The sequence below is a fragment of the Cyprinodon variegatus genome, unplaced genomic scaffold, assembly GCF_000732505.1.
Source record: "Cyprinodon variegatus isolate N-32 unplaced genomic scaffold, C_variegatus-1.0 Scaffold740, whole genome shotgun sequence".
Taxonomy (NCBI): Eukaryota; Metazoa; Chordata; class Actinopteri; order Cyprinodontiformes; family Cyprinodontidae; genus Cyprinodon; species Cyprinodon variegatus.
The window spans coordinates 13,535-33,095 of record NW_015151193.1 but is presented as its reverse complement, the minus strand read 5'-3'; the positions used below and the strand labels follow the sequence as shown (position 1 = coordinate 33,095).

General features: G+C 37.4%; 1 protein-coding gene across 1 annotated transcript; it reads right to left on the bottom strand.

Annotated features, from left to right (window-relative positions):
* On the bottom strand, positions 1-18,596 carry LOC107097992 (tetratricopeptide repeat protein 39B-like). Its single transcript, XM_015395412.1, has 17 exons — positions 18,474-18,596; positions 17,442-17,473; positions 16,035-16,139; positions 14,699-14,830; positions 11,297-11,373; positions 11,080-11,209; positions 10,893-10,998; positions 7,650-7,715; positions 7,457-7,565; positions 7,313-7,380; positions 5,116-5,175; positions 4,879-5,040; positions 4,695-4,786; positions 4,505-4,625; positions 4,182-4,411; positions 786-902; positions 1-604 (listed from the first exon to the last, which is right to left on the bottom strand). The coding sequence occupies exons 1-17, from the start codon at positions 18,501-18,503 to the stop codon at positions 490-492; spliced, it is 1,752 nt and encodes a 583-aa protein (XP_015250898.1). The 5' UTR covers positions 18,504-18,596; the 3' UTR covers positions 1-489.
* Between the last annotated feature and the right edge of the window lie 965 nt (positions 18,597-19,561).

The following is a 19,561-nucleotide window of genomic DNA, read 5'->3' as shown; positions in this document are numbered from 1 at the left end:
TGTTTAATATTTAAATTAGTCTGGCTTTGGTCAGAGCTACAGGAGACAACAAGACAGGAGTCTGCTGAGGAAGAAAGGCAAAGAGATAAAGCTCTTTAGAGATGAAAAGCTTCATTCTGTTTATCAATAGCTCCACATTTATTCACAGATTGTGATTTTTAAGCTCCTGGTGTATAACCTAAAAACAAATTTGGTGTCTTATATAAATACATTGGTGTTTACTTCCTTAAAGAAGTCAGAATTTAATTTTAATTTGCAAAAATTAAAACCAAAATGATAAAAATTTGAACTATCTGTTTCTATTTGAAGTTCATGCTGTTTATATTGTAGATATTATACATCAGCATTACTCAGTGACATTTTTACATCCAAATATTTGTAAATAACACAGAGGTGCAACTCTAAAATAAGTGGGTGTGGATTCAGAGTTGACTTGGAGATGATTTGGAGTACAGTTTTAGGTATGAGCTCTGCCCATCTTCCAATCTTTCAAGCCGGCGTACGTGAAGGAGGAAGTTTGGCTTCGAACGAGCCCATGGTGTTGAGGGTCGCATGGATGCGGAAGTGCAGCCTGGACTCCATGCTGTAGTCCCTGTAGTTGTTCCTGCAAACAGAATCACCTGGGGGTTAATCGTTTGTGTAACCTGGGAGTATCTGGGTAGACTGGCTAGCACCAGCAAATGGCTGAGTTTATGTCATTTAGTTGCAGCTTGTTTACAAGTCTGAGATGTGATTTCCTTAGATTTTTGGTTAGTTTATTTGAAAGAAACCTTAAAAACACTTACTTTGCATTTTCAATGACTGTGATGGCCTTATTAATGTCACCTTTCAGCTTGTGCAGCAAACCCAGCTCATACATGGTAAATGGTACCAGATAGGTTTCGTGCTTTATTTCCTTCTCACTGCATGACAGACAAAGAAACAACAGAGGGTCTAAGTCATTAACAGTAGACGATATAATAGGCACACATTTCAATCAGCATTGAACCAGTGGGAGTGCCGTGAAGTCCTTTCCTGGATCATCTCTGATAGCTGAACCTCATAAGCAAAGGACACATCTATGATCAAAAATGCATCTTTGGGGTTTCAGCTTCCAATTAGTGTTAAACAGGCACACTCATTCTGGTTTAAACGGCTAAACACCAAACCCAAACAAATCAACAGATTTAACAACCAAAAAGAATGATAGTTGGGTTTTTAATTTGTATCTGACTTTGAATGTGCTTATGAGGATGGACCTCATGCACCTTTAAATACAGACATTTTTTTTTGTGCAACTGAAGGAATTGAGAAAGACTTCTAATGGGTGCCGAAATGTCTTCAGAAAAACAAAGTAAAAGTCGGCCTGCCTGGTTTTTCGGATTGTTGTTGTCATGAACAAGATGAGTTAGAACAGGCATTTCCAATAGAAATAGGAATGGCTGTTGTAACTGAGTCCTTTAAGTACTAGAAATAAGAGCTTTCAAAAATAGTTAAGTAATTGAAAATCTGGAATTTTTTAACAATGCATTTATAGTTGAGAAACCTGGGAAGAATCTCTGCAAGATTTTAGAGATCAGTAACTCTGAATATATAACAATGATGCATTTGTCTTATGTAGTTATTTTTTTAGATGCTAAATGATGATTTACATCTCAGGCTTTCATTTGTCGCACCGCTGGTGGGTTGGTGGCATGGTGGAGGATAAGAAGCACTTGTACTTCCTGAGGAAGATGAGGAGCCCCCCACCCATCCTCACCACCACAAGCACCATAGAAAGCGTTCTGACCAGCTGTCCCACTGTGTGGTGTTGAGGCTGCAGCGCCTCAGACTGGAAGAAGGTGAGAAGAGTTGTTCCCTCCATTAAAGACATTTCATTCCAGTGCTGCGTGTCCTGAGCCCGTAACATCATCAATGAGCCCTCACACCCCCACCATGGACTGTTCTCCCTGCTGCCCTCTGGGAAGAGGCTTCGCAGCATTCATTGCAGGTCCAGTAGATTCCAGAACAACTTCTTCCCCACTGCCATTAGACTGCTGGATGCTGTATAAAATGTTGTTTAAAAAAAAAGCGCTGAATGTTAGACACTTTAAATCATATAGCAGTCTTATGTTTACATTTTATCACTGCTCTTATATTTTATCACTACTGCACTATAAAAATGGAAATGTCTTGAGATTTGTACTGAACGAATTTTCATTTTGTATACACTATGTGTACAAAAGGACAATAAAGTCTGTCTAAGTCTATAGTCTAAGTCTAAGTCATTCTGCACCTATGGAGCCTAAAGCGGAGCAAATCACAGTCACACTAGAGGTCTTTTTTCAATGGATCTACTTAGGCTGGCCTCACTCCATTCAGCCAGCCTAAGAAGCACTTTTATTACAATTTTATTCCTTACCAGGCTGGCTGGTTTGAAGAGGCCCAGAGGGTGGTAGGAAGTGAGCTGAGTAAGGCTAAAATGTGACCTGATCATTATTTTATAAGCAGGACCAGGATTAATTAGCTTTCGGTTGAGAAAGTGCAGCAGAAAGTTAAACCAAAGAGGGATTAAACTAATATTAAGGTGCACCATAAACAGAACATGTCAAGCAGTAATATATTTCTGCTGTTGACAGACTAATAACCCTGCTTGAAGGAATAAAGAACTAGAAAAAGACACATTAGCTCTCAGCTTTGTTTTAGTAGGATGTATTTATTGACTATAGGCCTGATACTAGGACAGTTTCAGCATCTTAAAATAGATGCAAACACGTTTGTACGCTAGAGCAGATCTTCAAAGAAGGCTCAAAGTGATAGAAGTTTGCAGTTCAGCAGACAGCATTTGGAAACCATTTTTCCCCATGTGACACTTCATTGATATGGATCCATTGATAAGGAGGTATTGGGACAATGCTAGAGTGTGAGGAGATATTTTGGGCGTATGTAAACATATATGGAGTGTCAGAATTTTTATAACAGTGAAAGAATACCAAATGGACTGCAAAAGAGGTGTGTGTGTGTGGTGGGGGTATCTTTCGGTTAAATAAATCATAACCTTCATGCATGGGTTCCTTGTTTTGGAGTATGTGGTGTGAAGCAGTTGTTAAGAGGGACTGGTGGATATAAATCCAGATGTTTGGAGCATAATCTGCTAGCAGACAAAGCTAGCAGACAAAAACAACTTTCGCATTTATGATTGTATTTTATATATTCATATTAGACCTTAATTATTGTCAGTTTATATTTTTTACTCTTGCCCGTAGCTATAGGTAGCCTACAGGATAGGCCACCTATTTCAGGTGCACAATAAATATTATTTACTATTTTTTTTTTTCTGGTGAAGATTCTCATTCATCCAGGTCATAGTTATTCCAAAAAATGTAAAAACCTATCCACTGGACTTTGTTTCCAAGTTTGAGGATGTTTCGCTTTCTATCCAGGAAGCTTTTTCAATTCAAAATGTCAGGTAAAACGTTAAACTCAACCCAGCCTCTCTACAGGTAAGAGGCGGGTTACACCCTGGACAGGTCGCCAGTCCATCACAGAGACACACAGAACACACACTCACACCTAAGGAGAATTTAGAGAAGCCAATTAACCTAACAGGGAATCAAACCCAGGACCTTATTGCTGCAAGGCAGCAGTGCTAAGCACTGCCCCACTGAGCAGCACCTGTGAAAATGCAATGAATAAAAAAGAAAGATTAAAAAAAGGCTTATTATTTTACTGTATTTCTTATTTATTCATTGTTAAACACAGTAAATACAATAAAATAATCAGCTAAACACATAAAAACCCTTGAGCTTAAGTTATACTTTAATGGAATCAGTTGTGTATTAAAGTAGATGAATAAAGTTTTTGATGAGAACTTTTAATGCATCCAGAGTTTTAGTTACAGTAGCAACCATTCAAAGAGGCCCTTCCCAATCAAACTCCAACCGAATAGCAGCATACTTCCAGCCACTGCAGTGACCCCCTCCTTCTCCTGGGCGTGCATATTTTTTCCCTCTAAATCCACCCTTTCACTGCATTACAGGGTCTGAACAGGAGATGAAGCTTCTCTTCAGATCTCAATGTCCACAAATCATGACAGAAAGAATATTTTAGAACAAAGATTGATATTTAATAAAGGAATCTTAGGGGACTACCCAAGGGCCCATCAAGGAAAGTGGGGAGATTTTGAATGGCTACTAGTGTAGTTAGTAAAGATGTGAACTCACCTGGAGATGACGAAATTGAAGCAGATCTCAGCCTGAACCAGGCGTCCCAGCTGCGTTAAACACAGCCCCTTCAGCAGCTGCACCACACACAGGTCATCCATGTGGTAATCTGTCGGCGCTGAATCGTTCCTGAGATTCTCTTCTGCTTTCTCCAGTGTCGACAAGATGTTCTCGGTCAGCTCTGGCCTTTTCCCGACTACTGTGAAGCCGTTCCACACATACATCATTTCCTGCCAGACAAAATTTTTGGTTTGTTGCAGTAAATGAAACAGAAAAAAATAACAGTTCATTAACAGATTGTGATCATGTGATCATGTTCTGACCAAAGCAGGGACCACAAGCTTCAGAGGGGTCGGGGAGGAGTATCTCTGGGCCTTCTTTGCGGCGAACTTCTCGGTGGGAATCGATTTTCCTGCGATTCTTAATCTGAGCCCTTCCACCTGCCTACAGACCAGACCTGATTTAGTTCACTTCCAGACATACAGCAATTAAATTGTGGATTTCTTTGCAAACCTGAACAGTTCCACTACATTTTCTCCCAGCTTGTCCACTTCTTCCTCTGGAAGCATGCTTAAGATAGCTGCTTTCTGAAACACATATGTGGCCTAAAAGATACAGAAACCAACAGCTAATTAGATGAACTCAAGAAAATCTGACATACTGCTAAGAAAAAGATCTAAGAAGTCCCAGCGGCTACCTTGGACCACTTGTTCTCCTTGCAGAGCAGGTCGGCGTATCGATACGCCTCGACCCAGTTTTGTTCAAAAGAGTATGCCCACATCAGCTCCCAGTAGCACAGGTGGTGAATCTGACGCCACTCTTCCTGCGTTGCTATGCATGCCAGGAACTTCTCCTGAGCCTGCAGAAAAAGAGCAGGTATGCATTTACAGTACAAACCCACACGTGGAAGAAGGTGCAGACACTAAACACTCACGAATGTGAAGTTCCCTTTAAGCACGGCGATTCTGGCGGTGTAGAAGAGCATCAGGGCTCCCTGTGGAAAAACAATGCCTTAGATTAAATCCAGATTGTTTAAAATAAATTCAGTCATTGAATGAATGTAGGTTTCCATGTCTGTTAATACAATCCTGGTAAATACTAATAAAGGGTTCTGCTAATAAAAATGCAATTATTAACTCATCTAGAAGCAGATGTTTGGGCAATATCCGGATGTGTATATATATATATATATATATATATATATATATATATATATATATATAGTACCATGGCTTGTTTTGAAAGATTGAAGAAATCCTCTTCTTTCTATCACAGAATAGGGCAGCATCACCTAAGTTTGCTAAATTACTTATGATTCACCACAACATTCTTAGAAAAGTGTCCGTCACACAAATCAGTTTTTTTCATCAGGGCATTAGGGAAAGCATGAAACAAAAAAAAAGAGAGTGATAGTTACAATTGAAATATAAGTTAGCCACTTTTTGGCTCTGCGGTGAATTGAAATATCAGTCCCACTCAGTTTAAATAAAATCTGATGTTGATCCCACTGAGAACTCATTTTTCCTGCATTCAAAATAGTAATTTTACCTAAAATAAAAAATCCCTTATCATGCAAAAGAATAAGAACCTGAAATAATTATCTTCTAAATAAATATCTACTTTAATTCAAAGGTTATATTGTTGCATGACCACATGATGTTTCTCACATTTATTTGTGAATTCAACCTCATTGGTTGAGATACTAATAATGAATGTGGCCAGAAATGTGACATATCCAGCAAAGTTGATGCAAAAAAAGGGTTTTACTCAATACTGAGCCAGATAGTAATGCAAAATGTCTGAAGCTTCTAATATTGAAAAAATTAAGAAATTGTGATGTATTTGATTATAAAAACGAGGCAGCACTTTAGAAGTCCTGAAATATAAACATCTCTGTAGTCAATGAATACAGTTGGGCCAAAGGGAAATATTGGCTTTTACAAAAGTCTTTTGAGTTAAAGATAAAATAAGGCTATTATTTTCAATATTAGACTTAGACTTAGAGTCAACTTCTTTTATCCATTTGGATTACTCCTTCATGGAAATCCTGGTTCCAGTAGCTTATATAGAGTACAAAGATTTAAAGCAAAAACCCATTAAAGATAAAAAAAAAACGATGACAGATAATATAGAGTGTATATCGTACCAAAAAAAAAGGGGAAAAAAAGAAAAAAGTTGTAATGTCCACGAATATGTTTCCTTTAGATACTAAATATGTGCACAGCAGAGAGCTAAGGAAAGACTACACAGTAGTTGACTTGGATTATTGCATTTGTACTGCAGAGATCTACTGACCATATAAATAAGTAAAAAAAATGGCACAGGCTACACAATAGTTGACATGTGTTATTGCACGGTGAGAGAAAAGAATATTGCACATGAGTGACGATAGGTAAGGTTTTGCATAAGGTGTCCAAGGAGGGGGGTGCTGACCCTCGTCCCTCTTCCTATCACCTCCTCCTTCCCCCAGTGAGGAGTTCAGCAGTCTATTGGTCCTGCATTTAGGGAGGAGCAATCTCCCAATGATCAGGCTCCCCTGAGTATTGAAGACAGTGTGCAGAGGGTGGCTGGCATCTTACGTCAATGTACATTCAATTTGGGAATATTATGTATTTTGTCTTATTTTATGTGAAAAATCATCAGTTAATACATAGAATTAAAACTTAAGCAAAACAGCTGAACTTAGCCAGGACATATTGGAGTCCGTTTTTTTTTTTATTTGTTTCAAAATAAAATTTATCTGATAACAATGATGATCCTATCCTTTGACTGAAGCTATCATTTTGATTTTTAAATCATAAATGCAACAGAAGATAAAATTAAATTGGTTCAATCTGTTACTGTTTCTCTTCCAGGACAAATCACCATGATTTGGTGTTCCGTTCAGGGGCCATAAAAGGGGCCAGAACCAGTCCTACAGGAAAACTGGCCCCTGTTGGCCCCAGCATAGAACCGCCAATCTGGGACGCTACTGAAATGTACCCGGTAGAACCACTCTGATAAAATAGAAACTCCACATCCAGTGGTCATGGTTCTGCAAAGTGTTGAATCATGGAGTGAACTTAGTTTATCTACAATTAAATTAATAGAAGTGGAAACATTATTTTCCCCATGACTTTACAGTTTCTTACATTTGGAAACTTCTCAGCATACGGTTTAAGCAGAGCCTCAGCCTCAGGAAGGTTTCCTTCACCAGTACCTGGGGAAAAACAAAGATTAACTTCACAATCTCCAGCAAAAAAAAATCAACTTCACATAGAGAAACATTTTCTCACCAAGAATCACACTCATATAGAGGTGAAACATGAGCAGAGTCAAGGTGCTGAGGATGGAACGCAGGCTGTTGCTTGCCGCCCCTTCTCTCAGCTGCGCCAAACCCAGCTCCTGCAACATATTCAAACATGCTAACCCTGGCACTAGGTCATGGCAAAGCAAAGGTTCTGAACTGCACAGAGTTGCATGCCCTACCCTGTCTCCAGAGAAGCCCAGAAACTCCATGAGTCTGAGGACTCTGGATGGTAGCATGGACAGTATCTGAAAATACACATAAAACTGGGTGGTTACTGGATTATCTGGAGAAGCTGGGTCAGGATTATGTTTTCAATTCTTTTTTATTACCCGAATGTGTCATAAAGCAAGCAATACCGTCAGTTTCATGTCTAGTATGTATATGAGGTGGGAGAATTTTCTGCAGTACAGAAAAAGGGTTTGCATAGCTTTGCTTGAGTTTAACAGAGCTTTAACAAGAAAACTTAAGAAAAATTTGGGCCCACTTTTAATTGCATCTCGCCATTTTAGTTACTATCACAAAGAAAAAAATAAATAAACAAATGAGTCAAATATGACATAAAAACCACATAGATGGGCGTGGCCTGTCTACAGCGGTATGGACTGTGGGATGACCAGTGTCCTCTCTGGCTAACCTTCAAACATCTTGGCCTACTGCGATAACATTAATAATATAGGTAATTAATAAATTATTATTCATCCATCCATTTTCCATCACGCTTATCCCTGCTGGGGTCGCAAAGGAAGCTGGTGCCTTTCTCCAGCTGTCTAAGGGCAACAGGCATTATTATTCATAATATTATTATTTATTATTGTCATTATTATTATTATTTGTTTTAATTACCACAGAGTCATAATATTTTAATTTTGAACAAAGTCCTTTTTTATTTGCTGATCCCTCTACATTTTTATTTGCCCATTTTGTTCTTCTTCTATAGACATTGCCCTTTAGCTTTACTTACCAATTTATTACATATATTATCTTTAATATACATATAACCTTCTTGTTTTTTTTTATTTTGGGTCATTAAAATGATTGCTGTTATATTTGCTTCTATATCTTATTGTTTTGCTTTTATCTGCATCTACATTTATTTCAGTATTAACTACAGTACATACTCACCTTTTGTTATATTAGCCCTCCTCCTTTCCCCCCTTCTTTATCTTAATGTAACATTACATCCCTTTCTCTTTTTTAAATGCACATATGGTCACAATTTGCCAGAGTCCAGCTTCTGGAGCAAATTAGATGAGCTCATCCCAGAACCTGAAATGGACCAGAGAATCATATATTGGCATGGTTACACCTGAAAGGTGTCTGAAAAGTATCTGCACTCAGTTTCACGTTAAAAGCTCCTGGAGGAATGTTTAAATCAAAATGAGATGTTTGAGTGGTGGTGGCATGGGTGCTGGAGCAGTGGTCCACATTGCTGGTATTGATGTTGCTCAGGAGCTGCAGTGAGATTTTAAACTGGTCTAAATCCTTTGTTGAAGCCTGTCTATTGCAGCGATTAAATTATTTATGCAGGAAGGTTAGGTATGTAGGAAGGCGACGCTGGTGCATTGCTAAACATATGCAGGAGTACGACTGGAATACAAACCTTTACTGAGAGCAGGAACTGATTAAAAAGTGCACGTTTTGATGCTTCTGCTCTACTTGTTACTTTTATATAATGTTTCTTGCATTTGAGGCTTTGTAATTGTTTGGAGTTTTCTTGGGGGTTTTTTCTGATGCAAATCTACCGTATTTCTCAGCTGCATCAGGCTGATGCCAACGCGAAAACAGCACACACTAAAAATAGTGGCAGAGTGGCTTTTTGTGACGAGATAAGAACATATCTGTGGGAGTCAGATTTTTTAGAAAGTGGTTAGAGCAACTCCTCGCTGACTCAGCTGATCAGCAACAAGATAGATCAGCCCTGCATGCATTCAGTTACCAGCTCACAGCTAGCCTATTAATAAGAACATTACTTGACTGCAGAAATGGTTAAAAAAAAATGTTTTAAAGTCCACTATTTTCTGTGTTTGTGCGACTGGATAAGGATAAACTTAGCTGGTCCTGCACTGTCTGGCAGCTTCACTCCATCTGATTTGTTATATTTGTTTTCTTTCTGTCTTTAACTGTCAGTTAAACTTCATTTGGAACTGGTGATTATTGTGAGACCAAAAATACATCTTTTATTTATTTATTTATATATATATATATATATATATATATATATATATATATATTTTTTTTTTTGCATTGTCTACCATGTCTTGACTGACTCGAAGTCTTTACCAGGACATTTTTCTTTCTTAACATTGTCCTGTGAATTATTCAGAAATTAAAACCCATAAGTCATTACATAGCAAACAGCTTTGCTCATTTTCAGAAGTGTTGCACCGATACTGATAGCAGTATTTTGCGAACGCCCTATCCAGCACTAAAATTATGGTGTCTGTATCGGCGAGTATACAGTATACAATATCCAAGTAGTATGCAGTTCTTCATATATACACACACACACACACACACACACATCAATTTCAAACAGACGGTATCTTCAAGAAACTTACCTCTCCCTCCCTGCCTCTGCATTTGGGTCCTCAAACCACAAACAAATCCTGACAACTGGCAAGTTAAGAAAAGCTGCAAACTTCGTCCTGATGGCAGAAGGACTCCGGGTGTCCTCTGGGTTATTATCCCATTTCAGTTTTTTCTAAGAGTCTGTCTATACCGTAGCATGATCCATACCATCAGCTGATTTGCGCATTCTCAACCAGGTATACATCTGGATCACCCCCGATTGTACTGTATTGTTTCAAGTTTTGTGTTCACCTTTCTTATCTAATCAATCGGTCACACAAGCAATTTATCTAAGAGAATGCTAAATGTCTCTAATTCTCTCAGAAAAGTCTTACATTTTTTTTTAAAGATGTAGATTAGCATTCCTTTGTGATTTAAGGCTAGAAATAAAACCTTCAGTCTTGCAAATACATTATTTATGGTGAGCTGGATGAATATCTGCTTGCACATGTAATTAAGCTGATGGTACAGATCGGGCAGTGACAGGATCAGGTAGGTAGGTAGGAGTTAATCTGTTTGATGTATATGTGTTAATGATCATTGCACCCTACTGGTCTTCAGCACCTTTGACATAACTGAGACTATTTCTGGCTACTTACTGCATTTGTTTCCTTTGCATGTCTTTTGTGTTTTTCTCTGTGTTTTGCTGCTGTCTATTTGCTGTGATTGCAGTATTTCTCCTTTACAGCATTTTCCTTCTGCATGTTTTTTGTGCATTGTCTTATTTTTGTGTTTATAGCACTTCTTCTATTTGCTGCACATTTATGTATTTGCAGCACCTCTCTTGGACACTCTAAATAAGCAAAGTTCTATGTTGAGTATTGAATCAACAGTTTAGCTTTTTTGCTTCTTACCAGGTTGAATGATCCAATGCCCATGTTTACACCGCCTCGAAAATGAATGTGTGTGCTCTTCTCTTTTTCTGCCGCTTCCATAGCATTTTCCATGTCCTGACAATTCCTGGTTAGGAGACATGTGGTATTCATGTATTAAAAAAAGAAAAGAAAAACTTAAAAAGTTTTTTTCTATGATTTTAGTTACTTGTAAATCAGATAACTGTTCCTCATTCCCATCCCTCCTTTGATGAAACTGATTATGCTTTCATCCAGGAAAGTGAGCCCCGCCTTCTGCATCAGGACCTCAGCGTAGCATAGCTCAGCGTGCATCTCCTCTGTCAATAAGAGATCCAAAAAATTATATATATGTATACCAAAAGAAATACCACAAAAGGGTTATGTTAATTAACCCCTCCACTCACCCTCTGTCAAATTGTCCTCAGGTTGTCCATGCCAAAAATTGGCCAAGCTCTCCATTATTCCAGTTTTCCTCCGAAATCTACGTCAGGAAACAAAATGTCTTTTAAAGCATCAAAAATATATTTCATAGTAAACATTTTCTAAAATCAACTTTTAAAATTTTTATAACTACAAAAGGGTTAACTTAAGGTTTTTATTCTACGATAAACATTTTCTTATTAGATAAACATGTCATTCAACTCTTAGATATTTATCGCTCTTTTAAACTAACGTTTTAGGTATTAGGCAACTTTATCCATTTATTAACCAATCTTTGTTTTTTACTTGCTTGTGGATTAAGTGTGAAAAAATGTAATATTGTGTCCTGAATCCATACTGAACTCCTCACACAGCTGTAAACCCTGCATCGGGTGCTAAAAACCAGATTTTAATGTGACAAGGCACAAGAAGGTGTCTTTTACAGGGTTCATGGGACACACTGAGAAATTTCCACCACTTGAAAGTCATTAAATTACACATGGTATGTCACAATTATGAGAAATAAAGTCTTAAATATTTAAAGATTCCAGGAATTTTATAATGTCAAAATAGTTCACATTTGGCTGTTTGTGGTATAACATTTTGACTCAGATCCCAGTTTAATAAGCTTAATATTAAAGAAAATAAATATAAATAAACAAAGCTGAATTAAGTACAGCTTAAGTGCAGCAGTCTAACATCTGCAGGGTAGAAACTGTTTCTGGGCCTGGTGGTCTTACTCCGGATGTTCCTCAGCTGCCAGCCTGAGTGGACAGGCTGGACCAGTCTGAGTGCAGGATGGGTTGAGTCCTGGCGCGCCGTCCCCTTGCTTCTTGATGTGTAGGGGTCAGAGGTGGAGGCAATGCTCCCTCTAAGCTGCGCAATTACTCACTGCTCGCCCTTTTCTCAGCACACAAAATAATTTATGCAGCGCAAAAAATAAAATATCCAACAAAGTGTAAAACCTGTGTATCATTCGTTTTACAATTTAAAATCCTCAATTTTCCGTCACGCTTTGTCCCTGCTGGGGTCGCGGGTATACGCTGGACAGGTTGCCAGTCCATCGCATGGCAACACATAAACAAACAGGACAAACCACCATTTAAACACACACTCACACCTAAGGAGAATTCCCTAGGTGTCCCTAGAGAGAAGCCAATTAACTTAACAGTCATGTTTTTTGACTGTGGGAGGAAGCTGGAGTACCCAGAGAGAACCCACACATGCTCAGGGAGAACATGCAGACTCCATGCAGAAAGACCCCGGGCCAGAAATAAAATCCAGAACCTTCTTGCTGCAAAGCAGCAGTGCTACATACTGCGCTACTAAATAACTGGAGAAATAACTGGGTCTATGTACACTCAGGCAATTACTTGAATGTTCAAAATCGTCCTCTCCAGCTATCATAATATGGAGGAACGGAGAACAATTTTTCCTCGACATATGACATTAAATGTAACAATATTAAAAAAGTGAGCGGGGAATACTTTATTTTATTTTGTTTGGGCTCTTATAGCACCTCAGCTTGCTGGATGTACTAAAGGTGTTTAGACAAAATCTGTAACCCGTCAGATATTGTGACTCAAGCACCTGCTGTGATGCGTTCTGCTCACCAGTTTGCTATCTACCAACCCGAACTTTGCAGGATTCATACCCAAAACCAATATCACAAAATTAATACCTGAACCTAAAGAGGTCTATTAGAAATACATGTAAGCTCCCCCTTCGGTCACAGTATATGACAGATTAAAATATCAGTTTTATAACAAAAAAATAACAACATTTGGATGAATATGTTTAATAATGCGTCAATGTCCTTTAAAAAAGTCTAGCAAAAGCCAAAATTCAAAGCATCAAAAAAAAGTTAGATTCACGAATAAACAATGCAACAGGAAGAAGAATATTTTGCGGCCCAAATTATTTACAAATCCAGGCTTCCAGAACAATGAAACTGACCAGTTTCTGACAGCCATGCTATGTAAAATGCAAAGAGTTTAAGATGCACCTGTTCACCTCGAAGCTCAATGATCCGTCTGACTTTTATTTTTTATTATTGCTAAATTCAAGTAAGGGAAACAAAATCTTTAACGGGTCCATCAGCACATCCACAGATGTGGTGGCTGCAGGAGCTAAAGAAGATCTAGCAGCTTCTGGATGTTAATGTTGCATTTCAAGCATCCAGTGGTGATTGTCAAAGATTTAGTTTAAGGAATCAGATCTGATCCAGAAAGCTCTGAAAGCGGGATATTTGGAAAAGCATAGCAGAAGTCAAAAAGACAGACGGGAAAATTTGTCATTTTCATTTATGGACTTTTATTGTGAAATTATTTAACTGTTATCTATCTTGTATTGATAGAAAGACTGAAAAAAAAAACGTGTTAAATGAACAGTTAAAAGGAGCAAAAATGAGTTACACTTGTGGTTCAGTTGTTAAGAAAAAAAAAACACATGATAGAGTGGCCTCTGCATTGAAGACGATGCGCTTATTGTACCCTTGTTTCCGCCCAAACCCCTCCATAGTCTGTGCATGCCTCTAGTCCCTAGTGACACTGATGGAGTCCTAGATGTGGGCCGTAGCTATCCTCTCTAAGTCCCACCAGCTGAGGTTTATATAGATGATTTAAAGACAAAGATTTTATTTTAAAGGTCCACCTTTGCTATCCGGCAAGTAAATTAACATATTAGTAAAATATTTAGGTCAAAACTAAGTTTTTATGGAGGACCAACTCTGCCATATTTAAAAATAAATACAGAAATAAATAAAGGCTCAATAAATATATAAGCATACAATTAATTGCCAACTAGATACAGTATTTAAATCCACACTTATTTGCTAAATAAGTATTGACTTGGTAAAAACAAATATTTACCCTGGATTGAAAAATTTAGATTGGAACTAAATATTACATTCAAAGCTGAATATTTAGTTAATAACATTAACATTAAAGTTAAAAGTGTTGTTTGTAAATTTAATATTTAACTAAGTAATGAAATGGTAGGCTCGGAAATGTGATATTTATAAATGTATGAATGATAGGTGGATTTTATGAACTCATTTTATCCCCTCTCATTTGAGGCTAAATAACTCAAAGCATTGCAGCGAATATTTGACTCTGTAGCTTTACATTTGGTAATCCATAGTGGGCTGCTTCTCTCATGCACAGCGCTAAACAAAAATAAGCGCTTTGTGCTGTTTATATGCAATAAGTCATGGTCAACCAATAACATTTTTCAATCATAGGAGCCTTTATATTCAGCTAAATGTCTTTTATTTATTTCATTTGATTATTAAATGTAATGTATTGAGACAGAAATGAGTGAAAATGGACATAATCTTCATTTCTGTTATCAATGCCACAACAACTGAGGTCATATTAAAGCCGTACCTCTGACAGGTGTGCAGAGCCTCCTTCATCGATGTCATGGCAACGTCCATGTCCTTGGGGTCAAAGGTCATAGCAGCCTGCATCAGTAAGATACTGCTGTAGCCCATAGCATGATACATGCTTTGACTCTTCCTAAGAAACCACAGTAAAAGGTTGGAAAGTAACAGTCAATGTTTGAAAAAGAAGTTTATTCAAAATAGTCTGTAAATTGGTTGGTTTGCAATTGTGTGCCTTTTTTGTATATTTTTTTCCCATTGCTGTCATAAAGAAAATCCCTTGTTTTTTTCTGTCAATATTCATCAAAGCTGAGGAAACATCACATGATTATAAATACAATACAGAACTTTCGTGCTTTTGTGGTTAAATACATTTTTTAGAGTCCATGTTTATGTAGAGCTGGTTCCACTAGAACAGTTGTAGAAACATTAAGAGCTGCTCTCTCTGAACTGTAGATGAACTCTGACTAAAGAGACAATTACCCCGAATGTGATGAGCTTTTACAGTGTTTCTTTGCCTGCAGCTGATGAACAGCAAAGACTGAGAAAATATGGCCTTTCAAAAATGTTGCTGCTGAAATGTCTCTTTCATAAGAATTATGAAGGCTTGGACTTTATCTCAACAAATAAGGCTTTCTGAAACTGGGAACTGATGATCTGTAGAACAAATGAATCACTTTCCTAAAAAGAATTGGTTTTATATGACTTCAGATTAATTTTAGATATTTCTCCAAATGACTATTCATTCTCCCGAAACTCAAAACAAAGGATTTGTCTAAAACACATTAGTCATTCACAGAGGTGAGTAGAATATCCACATATTATATTCAAGTAAAAGAAACAATACTTCATTGTATTTTTATTCTAGTAAAAGTAAAAATGAGCCATCCTAAATATCCTAATCGAATTACTACAAATGATCATAGCAGCAGACAAAATTTAAAGTTATATGCAGTTTCTGGTGTTTCAACGAATGAGATGAAAAATAAAGATATGAGATACAGTAATTACACAAAAACACATTTAAGTGGAATATAAACTCATCAAAAGTTATGAAAAACAAATATGGTTCATGTTTGATTAAAATGGAATTTACTAAAGTTACTCACAATGAGTAGATTAAATGAGAAATTGTACTGTTGTAATAGTAGTGTTATTTTTTTCAAATTTTTACTCAATTAAAAGTAGAAAGTGCAAAGCTATAAATTTACTCCTGAAACTACTAGAAAGTTACTCAAGTAAATGTAACAGAATAGATGCAGCTAGTTCCTACTCAGCTGGTAACTTTTTTTTTAAATGTTGCAGATCCCATCAGGTCTCTCTGAACGTCGGCGACTTACCGAGGTTCTAATGAAGCCAAAGCATCGGCGAACCTGTTGTTCAGAAACAGATGGAGGGCGAGGTTACATTCCTCCAGTGCCGTCTCCAAGTCCAGTGCAGGTGGGCTGAATGGGAGAACGAGAAACTGAAATCAGCAACTTCAACCAAACATGCAAAGACTTAGAATTTGTTGCACAAAGTGTAACACTGTCTGTGCTTCAGTTGATTTCTTTCCATTTGAACTGACATATTTCAGACATTCCTCTATTTTTATGAGATTCTTGATCCAGTGATCAGTGATCAGGCTGCTCTTTTACTTTTGGTTCAATTTAATTCAATTCAGTTTATTCATACAGAGCCAATTCATAACACATCTCATCTCAAGGCACTTTATAGAGATCAGATCATACACTGTTGTAGGAAAGTTTCTCTTCTATTATATATTGATATATCCTATTTACTCACTATAAAAGTTTTGACTCAGTCTGTTTCACTTTCAAGGCCACACCATTCTCTGTGTGATGGTGTTTGTAGACCAGACATAGCTTCTCCCCATAATAAAACAAATTCTTTCAAGGCCACACCATTCTCTGTGTGATGGTGTTTGTAGACCAGACATAGCTTCTCCCCATAATAAAACAAATTCTTTCTCAAGGTTTATTCATAACATGTTACTGTTTAACCAAAGTGTCTGTAATTTGATGTGACTCTGACTATTTTTCCATTGTTGTAAGTAAGGGGGAACGAATGCTGCTCATGCAGAACAGGGCAGAATGCTGCCATAAGGATGATAATGAACTGTTCTCTCTTTGCAAAGATATGAATAAATGTGCCAACTGAGTGAAATCCATCGATCTCCGTTTATTTAACTAGGGTGAATAGTTAAATATTTTTTTCCCACTACATACAGTCAGATTGTTTTTATGTCTAAGTAAAACCAGCTTAATGCATGGAGTCCTTGACTAAGCAGCAATCCCTCACACCAAGCATGCATGCAGCGACGGGGGAGAGGAAAACTCCCTTTTAACAGGAAGGAATAGCCAGTGGAACCAGGCTCAGTGTGAGCGGCCATCTGCCAGCTGACAGCATTTTCTGTTAAGCATTTTGTGACAAAAACCCAATTTATTGACTTCAGACTTGGGAGATTACAGCTGCAGTAAAGCAATTCTAAAGAGCCATTAGCTCTCTGATATCTAGACATTGAATATAGTGTCTAAAATTAAACAGAAATTACTGAATAAGCTGTTGACATAAATGAAAACTCAAAGATCCATTAGAAAGCCTGAAAAGAAGAGTAATCTAGGATGCTTTAGACACAAAATACAAAGAATATTAAAAAAGATTTTACTCCATCTGCATATCTCGACGGAATGACGCTCTAATAAAATTTTATACTATTGAGATTGTCAAGCTTTAAATGCACTTACGTCTCATCCTCGTAAATCTGGTTCCAGTCCACCTTAAAACCCACACAAACACACAGATTTAAGAGATTTAGTCAAACCGATCAAAGCATGGCATTTAGATGAAGAAGGATTTTTCTGTTGATGATTAAGTCCCAGGGAAGGAGAGATAGTTCCCACACAGAATGTACCCACCTCTGCATTTTTAGAAGTTTCTATGTGATATGATCCAAAATTACAAACAGCCTTTTGTCAAGCTGAGGGCATTGTTAAACCTGCAGCACCAGGGATAGGAAGCTGCACATAAAGCTCTTCTCTTTTTTCATTCATCCTCTAAACCTCTTTAGCAAACACTAAATTGGTTGATTTGATTATGTTATCTTATGGTTTTCCTGATCTTTCTTATTAGAATTAAACAGACAATCCCTCTATGGTGCTGTGAGCTAAATCTGCATCTTTGCTGCAAGGGAATAATAAAAAATGTAAAAATTATTCCTCATCTTGCTTTTGGCAATGTCTTTAGGGTATGATCTGGACCAAAGTGCAGACAGGGTCATAGGAGCAGCATTTTAATTATAAGAAAGGGCAAAAACTTACAAACCGGCATGAGGAGAAGTGTTTGAAAAAATAATCAGGCAGTAACAGACAAGGAAAGGCGTACGATAACAGGAGGATCCAGTGGAGAACAATGGCCAACAATGAACTTAAATACAGAGGGATAAGTGGAGGATAACATTGGAAGCTGGTCAATTTTTAATATATATTTTAAGATATATGGCAACACCTTAAAGACAATAATTAATACAGAAAAAGAAATGGGAAACAGCATGACCTTATACAACACCATGGAGATGACAAGCATATAAACACACATTAAAACCAAAAGCCGGCTTTCAAGGATCATAAAAGTAATGAGATTTTTATATCGATAAAAATATCCATAACTTATATAATCCAGCTGCACCAAAACATTATTAACAAAAATGTAATCAGATATACTGTATATAGATTGCTAATTTAGCTTACAATGTAAAAAAAGGAAGTAAGGAAACTCACCTCCTTGAATTCATCCTTTGTCATCTCCATTTATTAAACCAGAGATTGATGTCCTCCCCTGCCAAAAACTCTGCTGAGAAAGACAAACAAGTTTGCCTCCCGCTTCTTATCATGATCTAAGAGGCCGGGAGTGGCCTCCATTTAACAAGGTCAGCCCCCACCAACACTTTGTGTAGAGGGAAGGCTGAGAGCTGCTGGCTTTACTCTGTATGTGCCGTGCTCTCTTTAAAAAAAAAAAAATCTTCAAGAGTAGTGACATGTTACTGGAACATCAAAAGCCCACTGAAACAGGGTGTTTTAAGGGTCCACTAACTGGATTTTCACCAACTAAGGTGCGAAATGAGGAGCCAGCATTGACATCTATTAACAGTTTTATTTCAACGTGATTAGAAAAGAAAAAAAAGCTTGCCTAAAATTATTAATTAAGAAGAAAAAGAAGAAAGAAAATTCCTTTATTGTCACACAATGGGGAAATTCCGGTGTTTACAGCAGCAAAAAGATTATAGAAAAAAAATGTATAAGAATAACATACTGTAATAGTGAAGAGTAACAAATAAATAATAAAATACTGCACTGTTTTAACAATATATATAATGTGCACCTGGAGAATAAATAACCAATATACGGCTATGGAAATTTGTACAGCAAAAAACAGCATATTATATATATAAATGGCGGATTTGTGGGCTTCAACTGCTTCTTGCAGGGCCTGATGCCAGGACCCCACCTAGGGAATTGCTGTGTTTCGGTCAGGAGTAACGTTTAGGACTAAGGAATTAATTTAGTTTAGGTTAGGGTTAGGCTGTAGAAATGAATGTAAGTCAGTAAAAAGGCCCCACAAAGACAGTGAGACAAGTTTTGGTGCCTGTGTAGAGACGGACGGACAGACAGATAGAAATTGAATATAGTTCACACTTAAGGGTCGATCTCTGTGTCAGAATGAAGGTTCTGTTTTCAATCAATGTTGCTGCAAAGCTTCCTTCATTTAAGATTATCTGACAGTTCGCAGACAACTTCTATGGTTTCTTGATATATTTTGTAAAAGCTTTCACATTTTTTTAAATGGCTTGATTTTTGGTCTGATCGTC

Excerpts from the sequence above, each read along its gene's own strand:
- LOC107097992 (XM_015395412.1), bottom strand. The coding sequence starts at position 18,503 with ATGGAGATGACAAAGGATGAATTCAAGGAG. Across the intron at positions 11,374-14,698 it reads GCTCTGCACACCTGTCAGAG|ATTTCGGAGGAAAACTGGAA; the intron begins GTACGGCTTTAA and ends TTCCTGACGTAG. Across the intron at positions 4,626-4,694 it reads AATGTAGTGGAACTGTTCAG|GCAGGTGGAAGGGCTCAGAT; the intron begins GTTTGCAAAGAA and ends TCTGGTCTGTAG.